The following is a 25,869-nucleotide window of genomic DNA, read 5'->3' as shown; positions in this document are numbered from 1 at the left end:
CAACAAGAACAATGCGTTACGTGCGGGACGTTTGTGTTGTGTACTTCCCCGGATGAAACATTCTTAAATGCCAAGCTCGAACGCAGTGATTGGTTGAATGGATGTTTAAACTTGGCGTCTAAGCTCCTTATATGGTCTTCCTCCGACAAACCCCTTTACTCAATGTTTGTACGCAGGCCCCGCCCCCACCATTCATTTGTGTTTCTGTGTGTGGTCGTAGTAAGGCATGCGCAGTACAGACGAGTAAAACGGACGGAATTCAAAGTTTCTGACGGTAAGTCCTTTGTTATTGTTGCGAATTAACTATACGAATGTAGTATCTCGTTTTGGACTGTTTGTACTGTCAGCATCGGAGTGCGTAACGTGTTGTGTGTGTGATGTTAGTGCGCGTACAGCGCGGTTATTTACATCAACAATGGGGCTTGGCGCGCGTGGATGTGGAGCGTGGCATGGTCGCGTGCTAACGGGCTAGCTGTTATTGTTAATGGGACGCGCGTTTGGCGCTCGCTCACTGTTTGGGCAAGTTTTCAATAGCTATCGTATTTTAACAGTAATACCATCCGTGTGCTGTTTAGAAACAGTTTCCCAAGCGATTTAAAAGCGCATGTGAATGTTAATTTACGACACATGTCCGTGTAGCTTTCTTTTGGTTTTAATATATGCAAATATGGCGCGAGCGAACTAATAAACCAACATAAATCCGAGCATATTGTATGTCACAATTCATTTAAATAATTATTTTGTAATGTGTGGAGTCTTTGTGAATGAGTAATGTCATGTTTGGGGTTGTTTTTCCAGCGTTTGTGTTGATGTATCAAGCGCGCGATGTTCATTGACGTCAGCGTTATGTCGTTTAAAAGGTGTTTTTAAGTAGTAGTAACGTTAGCTCAGTGTTTTTATTGCTGTTGTTTTGTCTAAAACCCTTGAACAGGCGCCAATTTAATGGTACTTTCGCTTTTACAACTCCGCCTATTTCACTCGCTTCCCCTTGTCAAAATTCCCGAAGGAATTCTTATCATTATTTGGAGCGATTAAAAGCCAACTAACGTTAAATGGGAACCCAACAAGAATCAAATACGACCAGAAAAGGATAAAAAAATAGGAACCGTTTTATCCAGTAGGACGTTACTTGATTCTTAGAGGATTCCTGTTTAAGATGGGTTCTCAGTTAGTTTTAAATCCCATTAATGTTCTTTCTAGGATTTTCCAAATAATCAAATCCCAGTGCACACATGTTGTTTGTTTTTCTGCGAGTGAATGATCGCGTATTAAAGGGTGTCTGCAGCGAAAGCTTTGTCAAACGTCAAAAGTAGGTCATTGCTGCAGACGAGACGGGTTCACGGGGTTTTAATCCCAGACGCACGCTTGTGATTCTGCATTTTTTTTTTCTTCGTAACTTCTAAGTGCACAACGCGATGAAAAATTAAATTGTCAAGTTCAAGAGATATATCTGTGCCCCCGCCCCCTTTAATCCCCCGCGCAAAAGAGACCTTTTGTTTTAATGACGCTCTCCGTTCATTTCTAGAGCCCGTAAAGATGTTCGGCTTCCACAAATCCAAGATTTACCGCAGTAACGAGGGTTGTTGTATTTGCAAAACCAAGTCATCAAGTTCTCGGTTCACTGACAGCAGCAGATATGAGGAAAACTTCAGACTCTGCTTCGGGTAAGTGTAAAAATTTTCTACGAGAATCCCACTGGAATGAAATAATATCATACTAGATCCAATTCGGATTGGTTCCATTTTGATCACATGTAATTACATTTCTATGATAACAATTAGTTCTGTCCTTAAAGGAGTAGTTCACTTTAAAAAAAAAAAACTTTTGCTGATAATTTACTCACCCTCATGTCATCCAAGATGTCCATGTCTTTATTTCTTCAGTTGAAAAGAAATTAAGGTTTTTGATGAAAACATTCCAGGATTTTTCTCCATATAATGGACTTCAATGGGAACCAAACGGTTCAAGGTCCAAAAGACAACTTCAAAGGGCTTTAAATGACACCAGACGATGAATAAGGGTCTTATCAAGCGAAACGATCGCTCAGTTAAAAAAAAAAATTGTATAAACTCAAATGCTCGCCTTGCTCTGTTCTGTGATGCATGTTTGTGACTCTCCTGTTCGAACTCGTTTATCAAGATGAACGAATCTTTTTTTCGTGTCATTTGGTTTATTCAACGAACGTAATGAGCGAGTTGACTCGGGAAAAGATTTGTTCATTTTGATGAACGAGTTCGAACAGGAGAGTCACGAACGTGCATCACAGAACAGAGCAAGGCGAGCATTTGAGTTTATAAAACTTTAAAAAAAAAAGTTCATTTTTTTTAAATGAGCGATCGTTTCGCTAGATAAGACCCTTATTCATTGTCTGGAATCGTTTAAAGCCCTTTGAAGCTGCACTGAAACTCTCATTTGGATCTTGAACCGTTTGGTTCCCATTGAAGTCCATTATATGGAGAAAAATCCTGGAATGTTTTCATCAAAAACCTTAATTTCTTTTCGACTGAAGAAAGAAAGACATGGACATCTTAGATGACAAGTGGATGAGTAAATTAACAGCAAAAGTTTTTTTTTTTTTTTTTTTAAAGTGATCTACTCCTTTAAATGAATTTTCTGTCATTCATATTGCAATATTTTTCATAGTCTGGCAGAGGATCGTGTTGGAGACATCTGCAACGCTTGTGTGCTGCTGGTAAAACGCTGGAAGAAATTACCGCATGGATCTAAGAAGAACTGGAATCATGTAAGGGGCCGTTTTTTTGTTTTCACTGGAAACGTCCATTTTCATTCAAGACATTTTGAGAATAATCTTGTTTCCCTCCCAAGGTGGTTGATGCCAGAGCGGGACCTGGATTCAAGCTGACCAAACCCAAGAAAGTCAAAAATAGTGATGGAAAGAAGAAAAGTAAACTGAAGAAGCTTCATAAGTTCAAAAGACAAAGTGAGTTGCACTTTAAAAAAATAATAATCTAATCTCATAATGATAATTTGGCCAATTGGTGGCTAATCAATATGATTTGCTTGTGCCCCAGTGACCGTTATGTTCAGTGTGTGCACCGTCAAAAAAGTTTTTTTTAAGAGATAATTCACCCTAAAATCCATCATTGTTGGGTAAGTTACTCTAAAAAAGTAATTAATTACTAGTTACTAATTACCTATTCAACAGTGTAATTAGATTACTGTACTAATTACTCTCTCTAAAAAGTATTTAATTACTTTCAAAATCCCATATCAATCTCAACCAGCTGAATAATACAAGGATAGACATGAATCTGTTTTAATTCTTTCAAACAAATACTATAAAATTGCATGAATTATCCTTAAACAGACCAAGATGGAGAAGGTTACATTATAAAAACATCAGACAATACATTTTTGATGTTAAACCCACTATTGTTTTATGTCTGATCTCATGACATTTCACACTTTTTTTCATACATATTTTACAATAATTCATACGAATTTGTACGAGTGCGGTCGTAATATTTAGACACCTCGAATCGCTGTGAGGTCGGATTGATCTATACACAGTATTTACCTCAATTACGTCAGAAGTAACTGTAATTAAATTACAGATAAATTAAGAGTAATCCCTTACTTTACATTTTCAAGGGAAAAGTATTTAAATTACAGTAACTAATTACTTAGTAATTAGTTACACCCAACACTGGCTCAATTCAATCCGTTATTCTTCCGTAACCCTAAAATGAAGTCATAATTTACCTATCCTGGTGTTATTTAAATACAATATGCTCTTTTTTCTTTTATGGACCACAAAAGGAGAATAAAAAGAAGAAAAAAAAAAGCAATACATTGATTTTCATTAAATACAAACAGTTTTGGTTGTGTTTTTACCAAACCCTATCAAATACCACCAGAACACTTTTGCCAGTTTGCCAGTTAATCGAGTAGTCAGAAAGTTTTTGTGTGGACCTAAACGAAGACCTAAGCCTTTAAAACGACGTAAAATACACGTATAAAAAATATTATTCGGTTCAAAACATTATTAAAAGTGTCAAACGCAAGTAATATTGTGTTATAGAACAATACTATTAAAATACATAATATAAACAATAGGGCTGTCAAACGATTAATCGCATCCAAATTAAAAGTTTGTGTTTACATAATATATGTGGGTGCACTGTGTATAATTATTTTATATATATATATATATATAACATATATGTATATGTGTGTGTATATATATATATATATATATATATGTGTGTGTGTGTATATATGTAAATAAACACATGCTTGTATCTATTTAATAAATATTTTCATGTATATACTGTATATAGATTTATATATCATTTATATTATATAGAAATATAAATATTTTATATATAAATAATATTTTTTTATATGTGTGTGTGTATAATATATATGTTTAACCCTCAGGTGCTCTTTCGGAGCGTTTTTTTTTTTTTTTTTTTTTGCGTTTCGGAGTCACACTTGTTATCTTCCCGGTCAAAAGTGACCGGACACCTAAAAATTAAATTTCCTTCATCCCAGTAAAACCAATGCAATTTGTTTTGTTCTGTAATATTTATTCTTTCTAATTTAATATTTTGAGACAATTTGATTGAATTTCTTAATATTTATGCAATATTTATGGTCTATTTTTGCCATGGAAAAATATATATATTTTTCTCTCTATATATATATTATTTTGTAAAAATTATTTAAAAAGTTATGAATGCAGTATTTAAGTTTAATATAGAGTCTAGGCCTTCAGAAAAAAATATTTTTTGAAGAAAATTAGCATCTGGTTAAAGTATAGAGAAAAAGCGTAGAATCATGGTGTAACCACTAGATGGCATGTACAGCTCTCTATGGAGAAGCATGTGAATTTCCCACATGTTTATGAACATTTTTTTGGTGGATTTGAATATATTGTTGAAACAATCTCAAAAACGATTTTTTTATTAAAAAAATGTACGAAAAAATAAATAAATACAAATTTGTGAATTTTTGTCTTTTTGTCAATTTCCCATTCATTTCCTATGGGGGTAATTTTTGACCAAAGACCACAAGTGTGACTATTTTTTTAAGACCACTTAGCATGCTCAGATCATGACCTCAATTTTTTTGTGTGTTCACATACATAATGCCATAAAAGTCACCAAGTTTCGTAACATTCTGATGAAGCTGTGATTTTTAAAATTTTAAAACAGAACATTTTTCGGTCAGAAATGACAGAAGAGCACCTGAGGGATATATATGTGTATATATATCATATAATATGTATGTGTATATATATATTGACAATCATCTTATGTGCATTATGTATACCGGTACCAACAAATTTTCTGGTGTTTTTTACACTTCCACAAACTAAATTCCTTTTCTCCTCCCATTCACATCGCACAAACAAATACAAAATGGCACGTCATGTTGATATGTTTGCCGCCATGTCTCGACAGATTCAGATGCCCACAGCACCACATCCAGTATGTCTCCGTCTCAGTCTCCCAGCCACAGTAACCAATCAGACGACGGCTCTGACATCGAGACCAAACAGAGACGTCCGACCCCGTCTGGGTTCTCCTTTCTCGACCTGTCCTACTGGAAGAGGTATTCTTCTTCTGTTCACTAATGCGTGTTGACACCCTAGTGGTCGAGCAGAGGAATAACACCATCGATGCGTTTCAGGCAGAAGGTGTGCTGCGGGATCGTCTACAAGGGGCGTTTCGGTGAGGTGATCATCGATCCTCGTCTCTTCAAGCCCTGCTGTAACAAGAAGCGTCCCGCTCTGGCGTCCTCCTCGGACTCTCAGCTCTCCCAAACACTTCCTTCCCCTCTCCCAGAGGTCATGAAGGAGGCCTGGTGATCCACCTATCACACCCTCCTTGAGGCCCTCATAGCTTTGTCTCCAGTGGTAGACTCTGATATCTTCCCTTTGTTAGATAACTGTGTATGAGTTGAGTTTTTCCCCAATGCTTTTGTATTATTATTTTTTACGCCTATTTTGTAAAATGTCATTTTTGTACCTTTTTTATAAATATATATATATATATAACCGGAAAAGGAGAACAAATTGGGCATTAGGACATATTTATAGGTCTGAGTTAGGAAATGTAATCCATTTTTTTTATTACTGTAAATTTTTTTGTGGGAGTTACCAGTGTTTTGTAAATATAATCTTATTTTTCCATTCCAGTGCACCAAAAGACTTCTATTTGGCATTTAGTTTCACGGGTTAAAGATGAATAATGTAAAGTGCTATAGATAACATTACAGCCAAGGCATTATTAATGAGATGGGTGTACTTTTAACTTAAGCAAATACAATATTTTACCTTGCATTCTGCTCTGTTAAATCACACACACACACACACATGCATTTACTCAGAAGGTTTCTTTGGGCACAATATTCACAATGTGAATTTTGGACACATGCTTGTAAAATCTCATTTATTTCTGGTTCGGCATAAAGATGTTTCTCAATATTTAAAATAATAGTTACGGGTTTGTAAATCTTTAAAACCAAGATGCTGGAACGCATTATCTCAGAGTATTTAAACGGTTATCATTTACACAATGGCATATGAAAGCATGCATAATGTATTTGTAGGCATGATCCGTTTTATGACTGTTGGTGGTGTTTTTTTTTTATGTTATTGAATGAGAGTGTTATAATACAGAAAGTAAAAGATGAATTTCCGACTGGCTTTACACTGTTTTTAACCACGTTTTCCATGTTGTACACTAAATCGAAGATGAAATTGTACAGTCTTTCAGCCTTGATATACTGACCGCAGCCTTTGTTTTTGTTTTGTTTTTATTGTTACAGTTTGGATTAATCAAAATGTTGTCGATGTGACAGAAAAGCCTTTTTTGGGCGGGGGGAAATTGCTCTGAACTTGAGCAAGATTGTGGAGTTTATGAATTTGGTTGGGTTATTATTTGAATGAATGTTTATTTTTATTCACCAGCAATACTTTGAGTCAACTTTAGTGTTGACTTAATGCTCTCGTTCTCAAAATGCTCGAGAGCGAATACAAGATGTCGATAAATTTCAGGGAAAAAAAACGTTTTTTTACTATTAATGTGGCACATTCTCAGTCAATGTGCCTTACAAGAGATTTAGCTGATCATTTCATTATGTTCATTTTTTTAACTTATGCTATTTATTCAAAGCTGTCTGTACAATTAATGCTGTAATGAATTTTTTGTTGTGCACTTTCTTTTTTATACTTTTTGTAATATTACCATTGATAAAAATTTGTATCTCAATTTTCCTCACATTGGTATTTTCATAAAACTTTTAAAGTAAATCTTGTCTTTGTCAGTTTTTGGTAGTCTTCAATATATATATATATATATATATATATATATGTGTGTGTGTGTGTGTGTGTGTGTAAATTATTAAATATGGGGAAACTGGAACAAAACAGGGATTTTCCTGGAGGCACACCAACACTACACATTTTCCAACTCTTCCTAATTAATCACACCTGAATCAACTCATCAGCTCGTTAGTAGAGACTCCAAGACCAGAAATATGGTTCAGAAAGGGGAGACTTCCAAAATCTGCACTGTTGGTGTGACTCAAGGAGCAAGTTTGGGAAACACGTAAGTAGAATATGCTGAGGACACTCAAAGTCGGACATTCGGCCTGTGAACTCGGGATCTTTCGATGGCGTCACTTCTAAGATGTCGGCCTGCCTTCAAGGGCATAAACGTAAAAACAAAGTTTATGTAATAATTCCTTGCTTTTTGCTTTTCATCATTGCTTTCAAACCGATTTTATGTCGTTTTTATTCTGTTTTAGCATATTTTACACTTTAAAATATGGCGAAACGGAATAACAATGCTCTCGTTGTGTCTTGGCGACATCATGTGGTCAACATGTGAACGACAGTCTGAACGGTCTCAAGTGGGACGTTTCATTTGGGAGATTCCCAACCTCGTTTCCTAGTTGGAAAATAGGACATGAACGACCTCTCAAGTCAAAATTTGAATGCGATAATCTCTTCTTCAGAAGTGGGAAGTAGGACATTTCCAATAGCGCGTGAAGGCAAGATAGCCCAGACAGCCCATATATCGCCTTTCTGAGGGGAAAATGGCATAATGTTGAGTTTAAATCGAGCCAATCTATTTATATTGATATATAAACTCGGAATTGCGAGGGAATTGCAGAATTGTGAGATAAAGCTAATAATTTTGTTCTTTTATTCCGTGGCTTCCCTACTGTCTGCCACAAAAGTGTGCTTTCTGTTTCTGAACACTAGATGTCGCCGAAGATCATCAGATATTCATCAGAACACCACTTCTGCTACCCATAATCCCTCATACCTCAGAGTTATCAAAATCCACTGAGACAATTTTAATCTCATCATTGTATTGCTACTCTTTTCATCTTTTTTTCTTGTTAACCCATGTGTAGTTATTGTTTTCTAATATTTGTTGTTTGCTGAGCATAGTGTCTTTTTCTAATCTCGTTGTTTACAAATATTACGCTATTCTATTTTGAGTTCTCCTGTTGGTTTATTTGATCGTTCTTTCATTTAAGAGCAAGCACCCCCAAATATGATAAAAAATATAGTGTTTTCCAAGAATAATTAATTTTTTTCATTGTACTAAATTAAATGTATATAAAGTCAACAGGTTTTTATTTTTACCCAGTCAAGTCACTTTTATTTATATAGAACTTTATATAATACAGACAGTTTCAAAGCAGCTTTACTGTGATAGGAAAATAATGCATTACGGCTGTTGTTCAGTTTCATTGTAAAGTTAGAATGTTTGAGATTTATTTATTTGCATTGAATGAATATATGAGTATAATTATCATTGAATTCACAATGAATATAGAGTGAGCCAGAAGTGACAATGACAACGAAAAAAAAAAACTATTCTGGAATTTAATTAAAAAAAGGATGTATCAACATTTAGAAATAAATACCCCCCTCTCCCCCCATTAAATCTATATGCAGACTTCCCATAGCGCCCCCTTACAGTCATCCGAGGCTCTGCAGACCCCGGGTTAAAAATCACAAAGATCTAAATGAGTCAAATATGAACACAAAAGAAAAACATGAAGTTTTGATCATGGAGGGTCTCCAGAAGGCCGTTGGCTATCTTGTCGTCACATATTCTTCATTGCTCTGGAAGCTGACCTGAATGGTGCCTTTAGATGAGATGTGTTCCTCTTTCCGTGTTTGACACGTTAGAGTCAAAAACCAGATGAAAATAAAGATGCCTAGAGGACGAAGAGAACAGTAATGCATGTCAAATTTTCACTTTTTGTATTAGTGTCAAAGATGTCTTTCATCAAGAGCCCCTGCTTCACAAACACAAATCTAGTAAATAAACACCTGGCACTTCATGCAAAAAGTGTACAATATAAGCCTTTAAAAATGCTTTTTTTTTTTTTTTTTTTTTTTTTTTTTTAGAATAGATTTTTCTGATTAACTATAGATACACAGAATGGCTTTTCTGAGATAAAACTATTTTCTATTTGTTCACAAGCGGTTTTACTGACGTCTTTCCGTGGTTGAAACTCTGATATGATTATATGAGATTATATGTCTTGTCAGAGAGTGTGTTATCAGTGTCATCGATGGTCTGCAGTGTGAAGATGGGTGTGTTGCATGAGAGCGTTAGAACGGTGGCAATCGTGTGTGTGTGTGTGTGTGTCACAGTCAGGCTGAATGTGTGGGACTCGTTCAAACAGGCTATAATGTGGACATGTTCTCAAGTTAAAGGATTAGTTCACTTAAAAAAAAAAAAAAACTTTTGCTGATAATTTACTCACCCCCATGTCATCCAAGATGTCCATGTCTTTCTTTCTTCAGTGGAAAAGAAATTAAGGTTTTTGATTAAAACATTCCAGGATTTTTCTCCATTTAATGCACTTGTCTATACTCGTTCATCAAAATGAACAAATCTTTTTCCAAGTCAATTCGTTCAATTCGTTCGTTGAATGAACCAAATGACACGAAAAAAGATTTGTTCATTTTGATAAACGAGTTTGAACAGGAGAGTCACGAATGCTCATCACAGCCATTTGAGCTTATAAAACTTAAACTTTGTTATTTATTTATTAAATGAGTGATCGTTTCGCTAGATTAGACCCTTATTCATAGTTTGGAATCGTTTAAAGCTCTTTGAACGGTTTGCATTTTGCCCTGAAACTGCAAAATGAACTCTTGAACCGTTTGGTTCCCATTGATTGAAGTCCATTTTATAGAGAAAATCCTGGAATGTTTTCATCAAAAACCTTAATTTATTTTCGACTGAAGAAATAAAGACATGGACATCTTGGATGACATGGGGGTGAGTACATTAGCAGCAAAAGTTTTTTTTAAAAAGTGAACTACTCCTTTAAAGGAGAAAATAAAGGCTTTTTTTCAAAAAGGTGAAATGAAATAAGGAAATAAAATTGTAGGCCAATCAGATCTCAGTGATATCAAGTGCCACGGTGAACTGGATTCACTTAGTTGGTCCTGGAACAACATTCCAATCAACCAATCAGATTTGAGGGACAAGTTTACAGTGCATGTTTAGGCTTAGGGACAGTGTTAGGACTTCATTTTGATTTTGGACAGGAATGTTGTTCCAGGATCAACAAAAATCCTTGCTTGGCAAAACCCCCTCTCGCTCCGTTACGGCACAAGCGGCACTAATACACATGCCATTTTTACTTCTGATTTATTAAGGGAACATCTTGGGAATTTTATAATGATATAACAATTTGGTATATGGTCATTTCGTGGCTAAATTATTTGATTTAGATTTTTTTTTTCTGGTGAAAGAAATACATAAATGAGGAAGACAAAATATTAAATTTAATGAATGTATTTTTACTGAGTAATCCACTGTTTTGTAGAGGAGGGTCAAAATGGGTGGTTCAAATGACTTGAAAAGATATTCATTATTATTTTAGTTGACTTAAATCTTTGTTCCATTAACTATATCCTTTTAGATTCTGGTTCTCAAAAAAAAAACTTTTCTTTCTGTATCTTCATTTTAAAGGCCCTAGATAGTTCAATCCCAGAGATATGGGGATCGTAATGCAGGTTCATGAGTAAATTGCTCAATCATACATCATTTTCAATTGGTCACTTTGCATATTTATGTTTGTCTTTCTTCAGAAAAAAATATAAACAAAATCATAAATTTATGTGGAAATACACTCTTAGAAGAAATGGTTCTATTTAGAACCAGAAATGGTTCCATCCCCCGCTTCATATATGGAATTCCAAAATGCTTCTATATAGAACCTTTTTTTTGGTAAAAGGTTCTATTGGCCAAGTACGGAACCCCATGGTTCTATATAGAACCCAGAGGATCCCTTTTTTAAGAGTGTATAGAACCTTTTAGGGGTTCCAAATACGTAGCACTGATAGAACCTTTTAAGGTTCTATATAGAACCTTTTCTTCTAAGTGTGTATGGTACACAATTGCAAAAAGTGTCCCACCATAACACTAGAAAAAGGAAAAAAAGAAAGAAAAAACACATGCTTTTGTTTCAGTGCGCATTGAACCGAGTTCTTACCCTGGAAACCGTTAAGAACGGTGAACACATAGAGCGAAGTGAGACTCAATGGGCCGTGTGTGAAGAAGGCCATACCCCACGGCACTCCCAGAACACAGCAGAGTCCCAGTAGAGACACCCAGTCTTTCCATGCCCTCCTCTGGTCTTTAACCTGAAGAGCCTGTGATCTCAACTGGCGCATCTTACCCAGCACCACCGCCAGCATGGCCATGTTGAAGAGCAACACCAGTCCCAGATAACCGTTCACTGTAATGTAGCTCACTGTCGGTGTGGTCACCCAGCATCTACGCCATAATAAAACACACACGCTCAAGAGATGACGCAGAAAGAGAAGCGCAGTGTCATTTGAATAGATAGACCTTACAGAGATGTGGCTGTCGAGTTTTCTTTATCCGTGTGAAAGGAGTATTTTCCATACGCTTTAGTCACACCGCATATCATCACTGTAAACGTGGGAACACCTGTAGGAGAAGATTAATACAGTATAGAAATCAATGATCATTCACACTGAGACACCCAGGGGCCATAGAAATGCTTGCGGAAAACTTATGAAATTTGGCACACGGATAGAGGACAGTCTGAACATTAACCACAGCCATTTTGGAGTCTTTAACTCTATCCCTCTAGTGCCACCAACTGGCAAAAGATTGACTTATGATTATGGTGTAAGGGCTAGAAACAAGTTTGAGTAGTAATTGGGCTGGTTTTGAGTAGTAATTGGGCTGGTTTTGAGTAGTAATTGGGCTGGTTTTGAGTAGTAATTGGGCTGGGTATGAGTAGTAATTGGGCTGTGTTTGAGTAGTAATTGGGCTGGTTTGTGTAGTAATTGGGCTGGGTTTGAGTAGTAATTGGGCTGGGTTTGAGTAGTAATTGGGCTGGTTTGAGTAGTAATTGGGCTGGTTTGAGAAGTAATTGGGCTGGTTTGAGAAGTAATTGGGCTGGTTTGAGAAGTAATTGGGCTGGTTTGAGAAGTAATTGGGCTGGATATGAGTAGTAAATGGGCTGGTTTGAGTAGTAAATGGGCTGGTTTGAGTAATAATTGGGCTGGTTTGAGTAGTAATTGGGCTGGTTTGAGTAGTAAATGGGCTGGTTTGAGTAGTAATTGGGCTGGATATGAGAAGTAATTGGGCTGGTTTGAGTAGTAATTGGGCTGGTTTGAGTAGTAATTGGGCTGGTTTTGAGTAGTAATTGGGCTGGATATGAGAAGTAATTGGGCTGGTTTGAGTAGTAATTGGGCTGGTTTGAGTAGTAATTGGGCTGGTTTTGAGTAGTAATTGGGCTGGTTTTGAGTAGTAATTGGGCTGGTTTTGAGTAGTAATTGGGCTGGTTTTGAGTAGTAATTGGGCTGGTTTTGAGTAGTAATTGGGCTGGTTTTGAGTAGTAATTGGGCTGGTTTTGAGTAGTAATTGGGCTGGTTTGAGTAGTAATTGGGCTAGTTTGAGAAGTAATTGGGCTGGTTTGAGTAGTAATTGGGCTGGTTTGAGAAGTAATTGGGCTGGTTTTGAGTAGTAATTGGGCTGGTTTGAGTAGTAATTGGGCTGGTTTGAGAAGTAATTGGGCTGGTTTTGAGTAGTAATTGGGCTGGTTTGAGAAGTAATTGGGCTGGTTTGAGTAGTAATTGGGCTGGATATGAGAAGTAATTGGGCTGGTTTGAGTAGTAATTGGGCTAGTTTGAGAAGTAATTGGGCTGGTTTGAGTAGTAATTGGGCTGGTTTTGAGAGTAGTAATTGGGCTGGTTTGAGTAGTAATTGGGCTGGTTTGAGTAGTAATTGGGCTGGTTTTGAGAGTAGTAATTGGGCTGGTTTGAGTAGTAATTGGGCTGGTTCTGAATATTAATTGGGTTATTTTTGAGTAGTTATTGGGTTTTGAGCTGGTTTTGTTATACTGACCTGTTAACTTTGGCCTCAGAATGCAAATTGACGCTAGTGAAGCAGGGCTCTTCATAGGGCTGGTTCACACAGAACGTGTTTGTGCCGTTAAAAACATGAGACACTGATTAATGGAACGGGAAAAAGGTCTATAGATGATTATGTATATTTGTATGTATATATGGTCTATAGACGTGTTTTTAAAAATTTGAACTTCTTTTAACTTGAGCACCACGTTTTTATAACGCTTTGTCGTGTGCGAGATGCTTTGGCCTGTTAGACGTCCGTCTAGTGCGTGTTTACATTGAAAAACAATGGGAAAGAAGCCCAAATGGAGGTGAACTGATCCTGAACTGTTGCCCTTGCCATGAAAATTGGATTTAGAGCCCGACAGATGAAGGATTTTGAAGGTCGATACCGATACAAATATTTGTTGGTTTTAAAATCCGATATATCGGCCGATATAAATAACGATACAAATATTTGTTGGTTTTAAAATCCGATATATCGGCCGATATAAATTTTATTTTTCAAAAAACGCGCAACAAAATATTAACAGATTTCCCTAACATTAGTTATTTGAAGTTATTAATGAGTTTAACTAAAATAATATAAAGCATTTTAAAAATAAACTTGTTTCTTTTATTGTCACAACAGAACAGACTGATGATAGTGGCGTTAGCTAGCTTTGCCCCTTGCGAGACACAGGTGAATGCAGTCAGTGAAGATGAGTCCATGCAGTGGATTATGGGAAATGTAGTACGTGGCTGATCATCATAATAGGGTCGAGAACAATTCAATTTGCCATAGTCGGCCAAACTTCCTGTCCACCAATTTGATTCTCTTTAAAAACATAATTTTTTCTAACTTATCCTAGGCCGTCCGTCTGATTTTCACCAAATTTGAGTCAGGTCACCTTCAGACCAAGCCGGCAAAAAGTTATGGATTTCGTGTCGATAGCCCAAAACTGTTTTTGTGTAACGCATTAACAAAATTGTTGGCAATTGTTGTATTTTAAATGCTTTGGCACTTTGACACCAAACTTTGTCATTGTCACCTCACCACACCAATTTGGTCTACCTATCCCCCAAGCTGGCATCCGACTGACATTAAACGTTTAAATGTTGTTGTCAGTTTATGAAAAAACATTAATTCAATGTCAAAACAACGTTAAACACCATATGGTTGAAGTGGTGTTGTTAACTTACTATGGTTTAAACAATTTTTGAGTTGTATGTCAAATCAACATTATTTGTAGGCTGCAACCTCAAAATTCAACGGTTTTCCACAGTGACTCGACATTAAAATGCCAGCTGGGATTGATTGGAAGTGATAAACCATTAAATCAAATTACGAAGGACTGTATTTATGATTTTTCAGGCATTTTGCCAAAAATGTTTTTAATATGTCTTAAAATCATTGTTAGAGTTGGTCTGAATCTCCTAGCCATGATGGCATGACTTCCCAGACAGCAAACTGACATTGAATCAACGTGGAAACGACGTCTCTCGTGACATCGAAACAACGTCGATTTTGCTCATCGAATTAACGTTGAACCAACGTCAGACGCGGCATTCTTCAAAGCTAAATGAAAATCGAAAATTGGTTTGCTTTCATAACGTTGAAACAACGTTGATTTCAAGTTGATTTTCCGCTAGTTTTGAAAGAATGACGCGTCTGACGTTGGTTCAACGTTAATTCGATGAGCAAAACAATGTCAGATCAACGTTGTTCCGATGTCATGTTTCCACGTTGATTCAATGTCAGTTAGCAGCAATTACGTGGCCAAGCACAAAGAAGGCATGATATTTCATTTTGCATATAGATTTTTTTGTTTGATTCATCCAAATTTCACCAAATTCTTTGATGTTATAAAGTTAATTCCATTTTAATGACTGGATTTTGGATTCCGTCCAATGCGTCGTGGAAATCGTAGGGTGCATGAGTGATGCGGGAATGCTGTATATTGACTTCAGAATGTGAATTTGAACTCACCCCATCCCACAAGACTTAGTTTAAGCATGTATCTCTTGATGTAGATGTTGAAGACCCGCACCAGCAGCAGGTACAGGTTGAAGCCCTCAATGGCTGTCCACGTGAAAGTGGCTAAAAGACACCAGTGTAGGAGAAGTCCTAGAGCCTGACACACTGAGCCAGTGTCTCCTTCACCCGAAAACCACACGCTGCACAAGAACGAGATGTGCAGCAAGAATAAGGAACACGAGAGCTGGACATGAATGAAGACTGAATGCTCACATTTCTTCTTCCTGTTGAGAGAATGGTGAGATGATTATCTATTTAATCTTCATATCTAGATCATCTCATTCTGAAACTGTCAAGGGGCTTACCGTTGACACAGAAACATCACAATCATAAGGGCTGTAAATGCTATTGAAAGGGCTGAGCCAACATATGAAATGTAGTTGAGATGGATTATATGAGATGCTTCAGGAATTTGAGGACTCTTTCAGAAACAATGAGGACAAAAGAGTGCATTCAAGTCAGTCATGTTTAATATGAAAGTCAATGTTTTAAAAAACAAAAAAGCCATCTTATGACTTACAATGAGCACTGCAAAGAAGCTCAGATGATTACAACTGCACACAAAGTCTCCGTTGTCGATGCTGGTCTCACAGCCGTCTGTTCTCCAGTTACCTGACAAACAGAAACACACATTACATGTACACTAAGTCAATGCAAAAACATATATTCGAATGAGAACTGTCAGTAAATTAGGACATTAGTTTCATAATGACTGTTACATAATACAGGTCATTCTCAGGAAACACTGACGTTGCATATGCAACATCTGCTCCACTTACACCTTCAGACTATCTTTCCTGTCAACACAAATCTTATTTGGCCAGTTGGTTACAGATGAATAAATAAAAACTCCACATGAAGTCATGCAGTCTGTGACAGACAGATTGTTAATCAAACTGATCCAGAAAATTCAAACATTCGCCTTTCAATCATCGACCTCAAACATGGCTTTAAAAGATGTAAATATTAGTCTTAGCCTCTTTACACTTATACTTAGCCACTAAATTTGTACACTAAATTTTTTTTAACCTGCATCTCTCTCTACCCACCTTATTTGTAATGTAAGAGCATGTGCGGCCATTTGTAACTTGAATGTGCGAATGTAACCAGAAAAAAAGAAAGAAAAAAATGTTGTTTCTCTGTTCAACCATATAGTGAACTCTTCAAAAAAATTTCCATGGGGTTAAATGTACAATAGTAATTGCTTGGGCTGGGTATGCGTAGTAATTGGGCTGTTTTGAGTAGTAATTGGGCTGGTTTGAGTAGTAATTGGGCTGGGTATGAGTAGTAATTGGGCTGGTTTCAGTAGTAATTGGCCTGGGTTTGAGTAGTAATTGGGCTGGTTTCAGTAGTAATTGGGCTGGTTTGAGTAGTAATTGGGCTGGTTTGTAATTGGGCTGGTTTGAGTAGTAATTGGGCTGGTTTGAGTAGTAATTGGGCTGGTTTGGGTAGTAATTGGGCTGGTTTGGGTAGTAATTGGGCTGGTTTGGGTAGTAATTGGGCTGGTTTGAGTAGTAATTGGGCTGGTTTGTAATTGGGCTGGTTTGAGTAGTAATTGGGCTGGTTTGGGTAGTAATTGGGCTGGTTTGGGTAGTAATTGGGCTGGTTTGGGTAGTAATTGGGCTGGTTTGGGTAGTAATTGGGCTGGTTTGGGTAGTAATTGGCCTGGGTTTGAGTAGTAATTGGGCTGGTTTGAGTAGTAATTGGGCTGGTTTGAGTAGTAATTGGGCTGGTTTGAGAAGTAATTGGGCTGGTTTTGAGAGTAGTAATTGGGCTGGTTTGAGTAGTAATTGGGCTGGTTTGAGAAGTAATTGGGCTGGTTTGAGTAGTAATTGGGCTGGTTTTGAGTAGTAATTGGGCTGGTTTGAGAGTAGTAATTGGGCTGGTTTGAGAGTAGTAATTGGGCTGGTTTGAGTAGTAATTGGGCTGGTTTGAGAAGTAATTGGGCTGGTTTTGAGAGTAGTAATTGGGCTGGTTTGGGTAGTAATTGGGCTGGTTTTGAGTAGTAATTGGGCTGGTTTGGGTAGTAATTGGGCTGGTTTGGGTAGTAATTGGGCTGGTTTTGAGTAGTAATTGGGCTGGTTTGGGTAGTAATTGGGCTGGTTTTGAGTAGTAATTGGGCTGGTTTTGAGAGTAGTAATTGGGCTGGTTTGGGTAGTAATTGGGCTGGTTTTGAGTAGTAATTGGGCTGGTTTGGGTAGTAATTGGGCTGGTTTTGAGAAGTAATTGGGCTGGTTTGAGTAGTAATTGGGCTGGTTTGGGTAGTAATTGGGCTGGTTTTGAGTAGTAATTGGGCTGGTTTGAGTAGTAATTGGGCTGGTTTGAGTAGTAATTGGGCTGGTTTGAGAAGTAATTGGGCTGGTTTTGAGAGTAGTAATTGGGCTGGTTTGAGTAGTAATTGGGCTGGTCTTGAGTAGTAATTGGGCTGGTCTTGAGTAGTAATTGGGCTGGTTTTGAGTAGTAATTGGGCTGGTTTTGAGTAGTAATTGGGCTGGTTTGAGTAGTAATTGGGCTGGTTTTGAGTAGTAATTGGGCTGGTTTTGAGTAGTAATTGGGCTGGTTTGAGAAGTAATTGGGCTGGTTTTGAGAGTAGTAATTGGGCTGGTTTTGAGAGTAGTAATTGGGCTGGTTTTGAGTAGTAATTGGGCTGGTTTGAGTAGTAATTGGGCTGGTTTGAGTAGTAATTGGGCTGGTTTTGAGAGTAGTAATTGGGCTGGTTTGAGTAGTAATTGGGCTGGTCTTGAGTAGTAATTGGGCTGGTCTTGAGTAGTAATTGGGCTGGTTTTGAGTAGTAATTGGTCTGGTTTGAGTCGTAATTGGGCTGGTTATGAATATTAATTGGATTGTTCTTGAGTAGTTATTGGGTTTTGAGCTGGTTTTGTTATACTGACCTGTTAACTTTGGCCTCAGAATGCAAATTGACGCTAGTGAAGCAGGGCTCTTCATAGGGCTGGTTCACACAGAACGTGTTTGTGCCGTTAAAAACATGAGACACCGATTAATGGAACGGGAAAAAGGTCTATAGATGATTATGTATATGTTATGTATATATGGTCTATAGACGTGTTTTTAAAAATTTGAACTTGAGCACCACGTTTTTATAACGCTTTGTCGTGTGCGAGACGCTTTGGCCTGTTAGACGTCCGTCTAGTGCGTGTTTACATTGAAAAACAATAGGAAAGAAGCCCAAATGGAGGTGAACTGATCCTGAACTGTTGCCCTTGCCATGAAAATTTCTTATGGGCAGAATTAGTGACATAAAACCGGTGCCGTGACCCGGATAGAAGTAAGGTTTAGGAGTTATTTTACCTGTACAAAAACTGTCTGTTATGCTGATTGATATTGCAAACTTATTTCTATATATTCTTTTTTTATATATTTTTAAGGTTCATTATAATAGTTAAGTAAAATAATAAGCCTCCACGATATATTTAAGTGATTCAATTAATATCATAAAGGTGTGACTATAAACTAATTGCTTAAACGAACGACTACCCGTTGACTATGAAAATCATTCCTCATGGGCAGCCCAATAAACTTTAATTGAAAGCTTGTGCTATATATAACCAGGGCTGCCAACTCTCACACAATTGAGCCAATTCTCACACTCTCACGCCACACCCCCGATTCTCACGCTAAAGTGTCAAGCCTTAGAAAAGTCTCACGCCAAGCTAAAGTTAAAAGTTTAGTTTTGGCAACTCTGTATAACCATACAGTGGTTTAAATAAGACCAACTTTGTCCTTCCTTCTCTTAAAACCTCAGACTTAAGTTGTGTTCTGTATCTGCTATTTTCTCACAGAACAACTTATTTGATCTTCATTCTTGTTGCATATAACCCTAAAGCATTTTGAATTGGCACCAAACACGAAAGTTTCTTTTTTTTTTTTTTAGTAGCACTCAAAAAAAAATGCTGGGTTGTTTTAACCAAATTTTAGGTCAAATATGGACAAACCCGAACGTTGAGTTAAAATTTTGGCTGGGTTTGTCCTCATTTGACCCAAAGTTGGGTTGAAACATCCCAGCATTTTTTTTAGAGTTTAATAAAAGGAACCAGAATTCAAAGAATTTAAATGAATTCCGGATTTACAAAATAAGACAGGGCTGAAATAATGCGCTTTCACAAGATCTTGATTACATTTAGTGTACTGGTGTAATAGTTTAACAATCAACCATTGAAAAACCCATGTTTTTGACAACTAATGTGTATATTAGGGGCTGCATCCATCCTGTTACTTTGGTGGTGGGAAAAAAAAATCATTTCTTCAAATGAATATTTCAAATAAAACACTGCTTGCACTGCTTTTGAGATTGGCATAGATGCTAGAGGATAGTAAACTTGGTTTAATGCTTAATAATTAAGGTTTAGTGCTTAATAATGAATTTTTCGCCCGGAAGATGGTGTGAAAATCATACTGACCTCTGCCATTTTCATCGAGATGCCAGTACACACAGAGTCCACTTTCATTCTGCAATAATGAAGTTGCACTTTAACAGAAGTGAAAACTGGCAGTTGTTTATAAGAAACCACATGGCCAAGCTGTATTTTTAAAGTTGCATTATGGTGTGAAACTGAGCATCTCACCTCGCTGCTATTCCTGAATCTGAGCTGAACAGGCTGAGAAAGGTTGTGAACTTCATTCTTACCAAGCCAAATCCCCAACACGTTTCGCCCATGCAATACTGGGTCTGTCTTATATCCCTTCTGTGTCAATACCACAATGACAAATGATCCCAAGAATAAACCAATGTTGTGAAATGCAGATACCACAAGATAAATTCACTTTTAATTTGACAATTAAACAAGTCTTTGGAGGAAAGAGATAAAGTACTTCTGTGTACCTCGATGTGTGAACTGCCGCTCGCCATGAAGATGGTCTTATTGAGAAGAGACACAATCAAATTCACTGAATCCTCGTCTCCCTCCTGTTTACTTCTGCTCCTTTGTAATGCTTCGTCGGAGATGTTGATTATATATCCTTTTTCTGTATCAAATGTTGCCTGCAAAAACAAAGGCGAAGACAACATTCAGTGCGTCACCTAATTGATCTTCCTGTATTAAAAACACGTGAAGTCTTGTTTTATCATGACTGGTTTTACACCTTTATCAATCAGAATACACAAATGTGTGATGGTACTATTCAAACATTGACTTTGTGGATTGTGTAATGCATGTTAAATCATGTTTAAGAAGTATATATAGTCTTACCTTTGAGGAGTCTATTCTTTTAAAGAAATAGTCTGGACTTTGGCCTATTAGTCGCGATTTTGGTTGGGTGCATTGTCTCATGCCCTGTTCTATACACCTGTTAAAAACAAACTTTATGCCTTTAAGCATTATAAACTGTTTCCTGTCAGCCAACCAAGCTTTCCGTTAATACATTTCTGACCTCTCAAAATGTTGAAATCATTTTAAAACTTTTCACTTAAAAAGTTCAAATAACTTACAGTGGAAGTGGAAGTGAACTATTTTTCATACAATTTTCTGGAACCTGATGACAAAACCAACTCGGACCTGTAGAAACTGATGTCATGATATTAGTGGTGAATTGTCTTTGTAGTAAATGAAAACCCAAACCATAAAATTCAAACATATTCACACAGATTTATAAAAATTCTTACATACTAGCAGTGCTGGGTAGAAACGTATTACATGTAAACTGGATTACGTAGTCAGATTCGGTAACGCTTTAGATTACAGCCCGGAAAGTACTGCGTAATTAAAGCGATTTTACAGCTTATAGTGTACCTATAATGTACTTACAATATACGTATAAGGGAACAATATTTTAAGTTTGGGGAATAAAGGGGTAACAACCAGGAGAATTAAAAAAATTATTCATACTGTAAGTATTATAGAACTAAGGGTACTTATTCTACTATTTATGATATAACAATCTTACATTTGGGAGCAAAGACGTCCCAAAACGTCAGTTATATGACTTTTTGGGATGAGAATGTGTTGATTTAGCAAGAACATTCGTTTTTGAAGTAATGGTGAACCAGTACATCCTGTATAGGCTTTTTAAAAATTACAGGGTACATATATCTATGCATTTATACAGTCATCATTTTAACAAAAGTGCACTCAAAACGAAAACTATTGCAACTTTTGCTTAATTGGGGAAAGATACTCTTGTTTCATGTGGTGGTGCTTGTTACCCCCTTGTTCCATGTAGTTACAGGGTAAGTGTGACATTGCGGGCTGTAAATTAAAGTGGTGTTACCCTCTTGTTCCATTTAGTTACTGGGTAAGTACAATAAAAATGCTACACAACTCTACACCCATTCTTATTGATACACAATTAAAAAGGTACGCAGTGAATGTTCTCGCTAAATTGATCCCAAATGTAAGATTGTTATATCTCAAGAATTAAGAGTAGAATACCCCTTAGTTCTACTTACAGTATAAATATTTTTTTAATTCTCCTGCGGTTGTTAGCCAAATTTTACGTATTGTTTATACTAACTTACTAACTTACCCTTATACTAACTTACAGTACATGTAGGTACTTTATAGGTACACTATAAGTACAGAATGCAACACTGTAAATTCCTCTTCATTACACTGTAAAAATGAATATGCTTTATCTAATCAAAAAAATTTGTGGCAACAGATTACAAGCAATATTATTAATTAAATGTAACAAATTAGAATTAAGTGATAATTAATCAAATTAATTCCTTAAAAGTTAACCATTTAAAATGAGTAAAACTTACAACAACCAAAAAACCATAAATTGAAGTCACCATTATGGTGATCAGTGTTTTTATGTTTGTTTTAAAATTCTGCTTGTTAACATCAGGTGTCTTCAATGTTAGCAATATAAAATAAATAGTTCTTAATTAATCTTTGACGTCTGTCTGTTAGTGAAATATATATATATATATTTTTTTTTTGGTGTAAACTTTACTCATTTTAAATGGTTAACTTTTAAGGAATAATTTGATTAATTATTACTCATTTCTAATTTGTTATATTATTTAATAATATTGCTTGTAATCTGTTGCCACAATTCTATTGATTAGATAAAGCATATTCATTTTTACATTGTACAAAGTACTTTCCGGGCTGTAATCTAAAGCGTTACCTCAGATTCTTGTATTTAGATGCTTGTAATTAATTTCATTACGTTTAAAAATACATTTTTATTGATTACATGATAACGTTATTCTCACATTGCCAGTGTATTATTCATTATTCATTCATTCTCTCAGCTACTTTTTAATCTTTCAAAATTTCCTTTCTAAAAAATATTCTTCCAGGTTTGTGGAATTACATATACAGACCAGCCACTGAAAACTAAGAGCATTTGATCACTGGATTTACAGAAATATATCTATATATCTCAAGGTTCAAGATTCAAGGTAACTTTATTATCCCCGAGGGGCAATTTAAATTACGGCCAGCAGTAACACAACAATAAACACAACCACAGAAAAACATAATTTAAAATTAAATTTACAGGGTATTGTTAATAATGGTGATATCTGCATTTAATTATCTCCTGACAAACACATTGATTATTATTTGAATTATCACTCAATTACTGAGTAATTTAATCAAGTATTACTGTTTCTGGAAGGCTTTGTCTTTCAAACATTTGTACATTAAAATTTACAAATTCACGTCATTTCATATTTGCATGCAATGCAGGGATTTCGCAACTATTATGTCATCTGAACTTCTTGACCGAATATATTTACTTGAAGTACCCCATGAGTAATCAAATAGTTGTCCGATTATATCATATGTAAAGTAATGGATTTCTAACTACATGTTTTGCCATGTAATTTGGAATCAGTAACTGACTATGTAATCTACCCAGCACTCTTTACAATAATGTAAACATAACATTTGTTGAGTTAAAATAACTTGATTATACTCCTAACTGGGAGATGAAATACTCACAAGTTACAGTCCATATCGTGTTGGAAAATATCCAAAGAACTAAACAATATAAGTCTCTCATTTCTCTTGTTGAATGCTCTATTCCTCTAGTGTGTGTATGGCATCTGTTCGCCAAACTGTCATGTGATTCCTGTGGCTTCCTGTGCAAGCTGTTAACTTTATTTCATTGCGAAGTAAGGAACCATGACACAGTTACCAAGAAACTTACCGACAAAAACCTCAATGTCATCTTAAGGTGAAAACAATCCAGACATTAGCCTACTAAGTTAATAAGTAATAATAATAATATAATAAAAAAAATATATAGGCCTATATATATATATATATTGCATTATTTGTTTGGGGTAGGCCTATTTATTTACTCTAAGAGTAAAATAGCCCGTCTTGTTGGTAGAGGCTATTTACACTATTACTGCCCACTAACTGACTGTTAATAGTGTAGGTAATGTGTGTGGCCCCATAAGGCGGCATCCATTTAATAATTTTAATAATTTACACTTTTATTGTATACCATTAAAAAAGTATCATATTCAGTGCGATCGACAATATAATCTGACAGAACAACATAAATAAAGTGGTTTTAGAAAAAAAAAACCCGAGCTTAGAACTAACTCCTCCTGGAGTGTTATTTGTTTTGAAAATTCACAGCTCCCGGTTCATCGGGTCCAATCAGCGCTGGGATCTGACTGTCAATCACAGGTCGTGCACGCGCCACCCCTCGCGAAAGTGACAATCGGATCGGCATTTTGAAAGTTGGAGATTTACGTGATTTAATTGGGTTCAAGTTGGATACAGAGCTTGCAACATTTCTTCTCGACAGGTAGGCTAATTGTGCTTTATCAACCAGCTACTTTATGTCTTAGTGTTATGTTAGTATAATCTAAGTAGCCTATATGTTTGCCAAATGAAATGTGTTGGTAAGGATAGCTTACGTTAGCACTTGTTGGGCAGGTTCGTTAGCTTTGTTTGCACTGAAATCAGCGTGAACGTATCGTTAGGTGTATAAACGTGTCCAGATGAAGGAATAAAGTTCGGCTTTTTGGAATAATGATGATGGATATATGATGACGCGTTTACATAAAAGCTGGTGCACACGCACTGACGAGCACGAGCTCTGCGGGAGGGTATCGTTGATAGTGGGGGAGGGGTAATGACGGTTGTAAACATTCAAAATTTTGCCTAAAGGGGGTCCACACCGGACGAGAAGCGCAGCGTCGCGCAGCGCCACGTCTTTAAAATTTGAACACTTTATTTTTTATGAGTGTACACAAACCGGCGGCGCCATTCACCCAGCGACGGCTCAGGACGTGTTCAAAACCCTGCAGAGCGCCATTTACATAGTTGTATATAACATTTAAATTATTTTTGTCTCAATTCGTTGCTGATGGATCCTGACTTCGCCCTATGCTGCAATATACATTTAGTTTTGCATTCATTTACAGAAATCAGCCGCTTGAATGACAATATTGCTGATGTTACTGGATTTTTCAAGTTAGATTCTCAATTCATTCAGTTAATGGATGCTCTGTGGTAAAGTGTTCCAACTGCACACTCAGCAACGATTGTATTTAATTGTACAGTACAATCATAACATAAAACAAACATTATCTTCATTTCCTGCATTAAACATTACAATATTGCTGGCCATACACTGATTTATATATACAATTATACTATACTTATTGCAAGGAAACACTGCAATTTTTACATTGTGTAAATAGAATCCATCGCTATTTTCACTTAAAGGTACAACATGCTAGATTTTTTGCCACAAGGGATCGCTAACCTCTTACAATAACAAAGGTGTATATTGAAGACGTATATTCTGCATTAAGTGGAATTATGGATCTTGTTGTTATGCTGATGGATCTTTTATGGATGAGTGAATTCAGTGATGTTTTTAACATGACTGCGGTATGAAGCAGTGCGAGATTACTAGACATAAATACCAGCGCCACATGCAACGCGAGTCCAGTGGATATAAAGGAATAAGGACATTTAATTCCACCGAACTACACGCAAACTTGCTGAATTAATACTCGCATAGTTCAGTTTATTAGAGGAATTAACCTTGTGGTAACGCAGCGCTGCTTCACTTGCACCAACAGTAATCACACTAAACGGTATTTGAGTGTGTTGAATGCTATTAGTTAGGTTGTTTGTTGGCTGTATGAGACTAAGCTAGATTAACATTAGAGAATAACATACAGATCATATTCTAACTTTTCATCATGTTGAACTAAATAACATTGATTAGTTTGCTCACCATGCTCCATAGACATATACACTAGACCTCACCTTGGCTACGGCAGTTCATTGGAACGAATGCGTCAATAGAGCCGCCATCTTGAAACAGGGGAGCCCCTCCACTTTAATGCATCAGCGTCAATGTAGAAGACACAGGTCTAACGGAAATAAAATCACCATAAATCATCATGAATGCGATTTTTTTTTTTTTTTTTTTTTTTTTTTTTTTTTTTTTGGTTTGTTCCAACGGTCAGACATGTATTTATCATTGATTCCAAAAAGAAAAAAATATTATT

The 25,869-nt window shown here is 36.4% G+C and overlaps 2 protein-coding genes across 3 annotated transcripts; one reads left to right on the top strand and one right to left on the bottom strand.

The window, feature by feature from the left end:
- Positions 1 to 254: 254 nt before the first annotated feature.
- sinhcafl (SIN3-HDAC complex associated factor, like) lies at positions 255 to 6,307 on the top strand. The gene is made up of 6 exons (XM_089117523.1): positions 255 to 274; positions 1,526 to 1,664; positions 2,644 to 2,743; positions 2,827 to 2,941; positions 5,427 to 5,577; positions 5,656 to 6,307. Exons 2-6 carry the CDS (start codon positions 1,537 to 1,539, stop codon positions 5,831 to 5,833), a joined length of 672 nt encoding a protein of 223 aa, XP_088973649.1. The 5' UTR covers positions 255 to 274; positions 1,526 to 1,536; the 3' UTR covers positions 5,834 to 6,307.
- Positions 6,308 to 8,635: 2,328 nt separating this feature from the next.
- adgrg3 (adhesion G protein-coupled receptor G3) lies at positions 8,636 to 23,466 on the bottom strand. Of its 2 annotated transcripts, none has more exons than XM_039690949.2 (12): positions 23,327 to 23,466; positions 20,863 to 20,929; positions 20,624 to 20,720; positions 20,257 to 20,415; positions 20,000 to 20,119; positions 19,835 to 19,883; positions 15,937 to 16,028; positions 15,722 to 15,837; positions 15,369 to 15,640; positions 11,870 to 11,966; positions 11,506 to 11,789; positions 8,636 to 9,207 (listed from the first exon to the last, which is right to left on the bottom strand). In XM_039690949.2, the coding sequence occupies exons 1-12, from the start codon at positions 23,385 to 23,387 to the stop codon at positions 9,083 to 9,085; spliced, it is 1,539 nt and encodes a 512-aa protein (XP_039546883.2). In that variant the 5' UTR covers positions 23,388 to 23,466; the 3' UTR covers positions 8,636 to 9,082. The 2 variants fall into 2 exon arrangements, with proteins under 2 accessions (XP_039546883.2, XP_039546881.2); XM_039690947.2 differs by having other exon boundaries at positions 20,863 to 20,938; positions 23,327 to 23,463.
- Positions 23,467 to 25,869: the final 2,403 nt, after the last annotated feature.

Source organism: Pimephales promelas, chromosome 1, assembly GCF_988280905.1.
Source record: "Pimephales promelas chromosome 1, fPimPro1.hap1.1, whole genome shotgun sequence".
Classification (NCBI taxonomy): Eukaryota; Metazoa; Chordata; class Actinopteri; order Cypriniformes; family Leuciscidae; genus Pimephales; species Pimephales promelas.
Note: the sequence above shows the minus strand (reverse complement) of the source record. Positions and strands in the feature narration are given on the sequence as shown.

Coding starts and splice junctions, on each gene's coding strand:
- sinhcafl (XM_089117523.1), top strand. CDS start 1,537: ATGTTCGGCTTCCACAAATCCAAGATTTACCGCAGTAACGAGGGTTGT. Junction 2,942..5,426: donor TCATAAGTTCAAAAGACAAA/GTGAGTTGCACT, acceptor ATGTCTCGACAG/ATTCAGATGCCCACAGCACC. Junction 5,578..5,655: donor GACCTGTCCTACTGGAAGAG/GTATTCTTCTTC, acceptor GATGCGTTTCAG/GCAGAAGGTGTGCTGCGGGA.
- adgrg3 (XM_039690947.2), bottom strand. CDS start 23,387: ATGAGAGACTTATATTGTTTAGTTCTTTGGATATTTTCCAACACGATA. Junction 20,939..23,326: donor CACGATATGGACTGTAACTT/GTGAGTATTTCA, acceptor TCATGACATCAG/TTTCTACAGGTCCGAGTTGG. Junction 9,208..11,505: donor CGTTCTTAACGGTTTCCAGG/GTAAGAACTCGG, acceptor TTCGTCCTCTAG/GCATCTTTATTTTCATCTGG.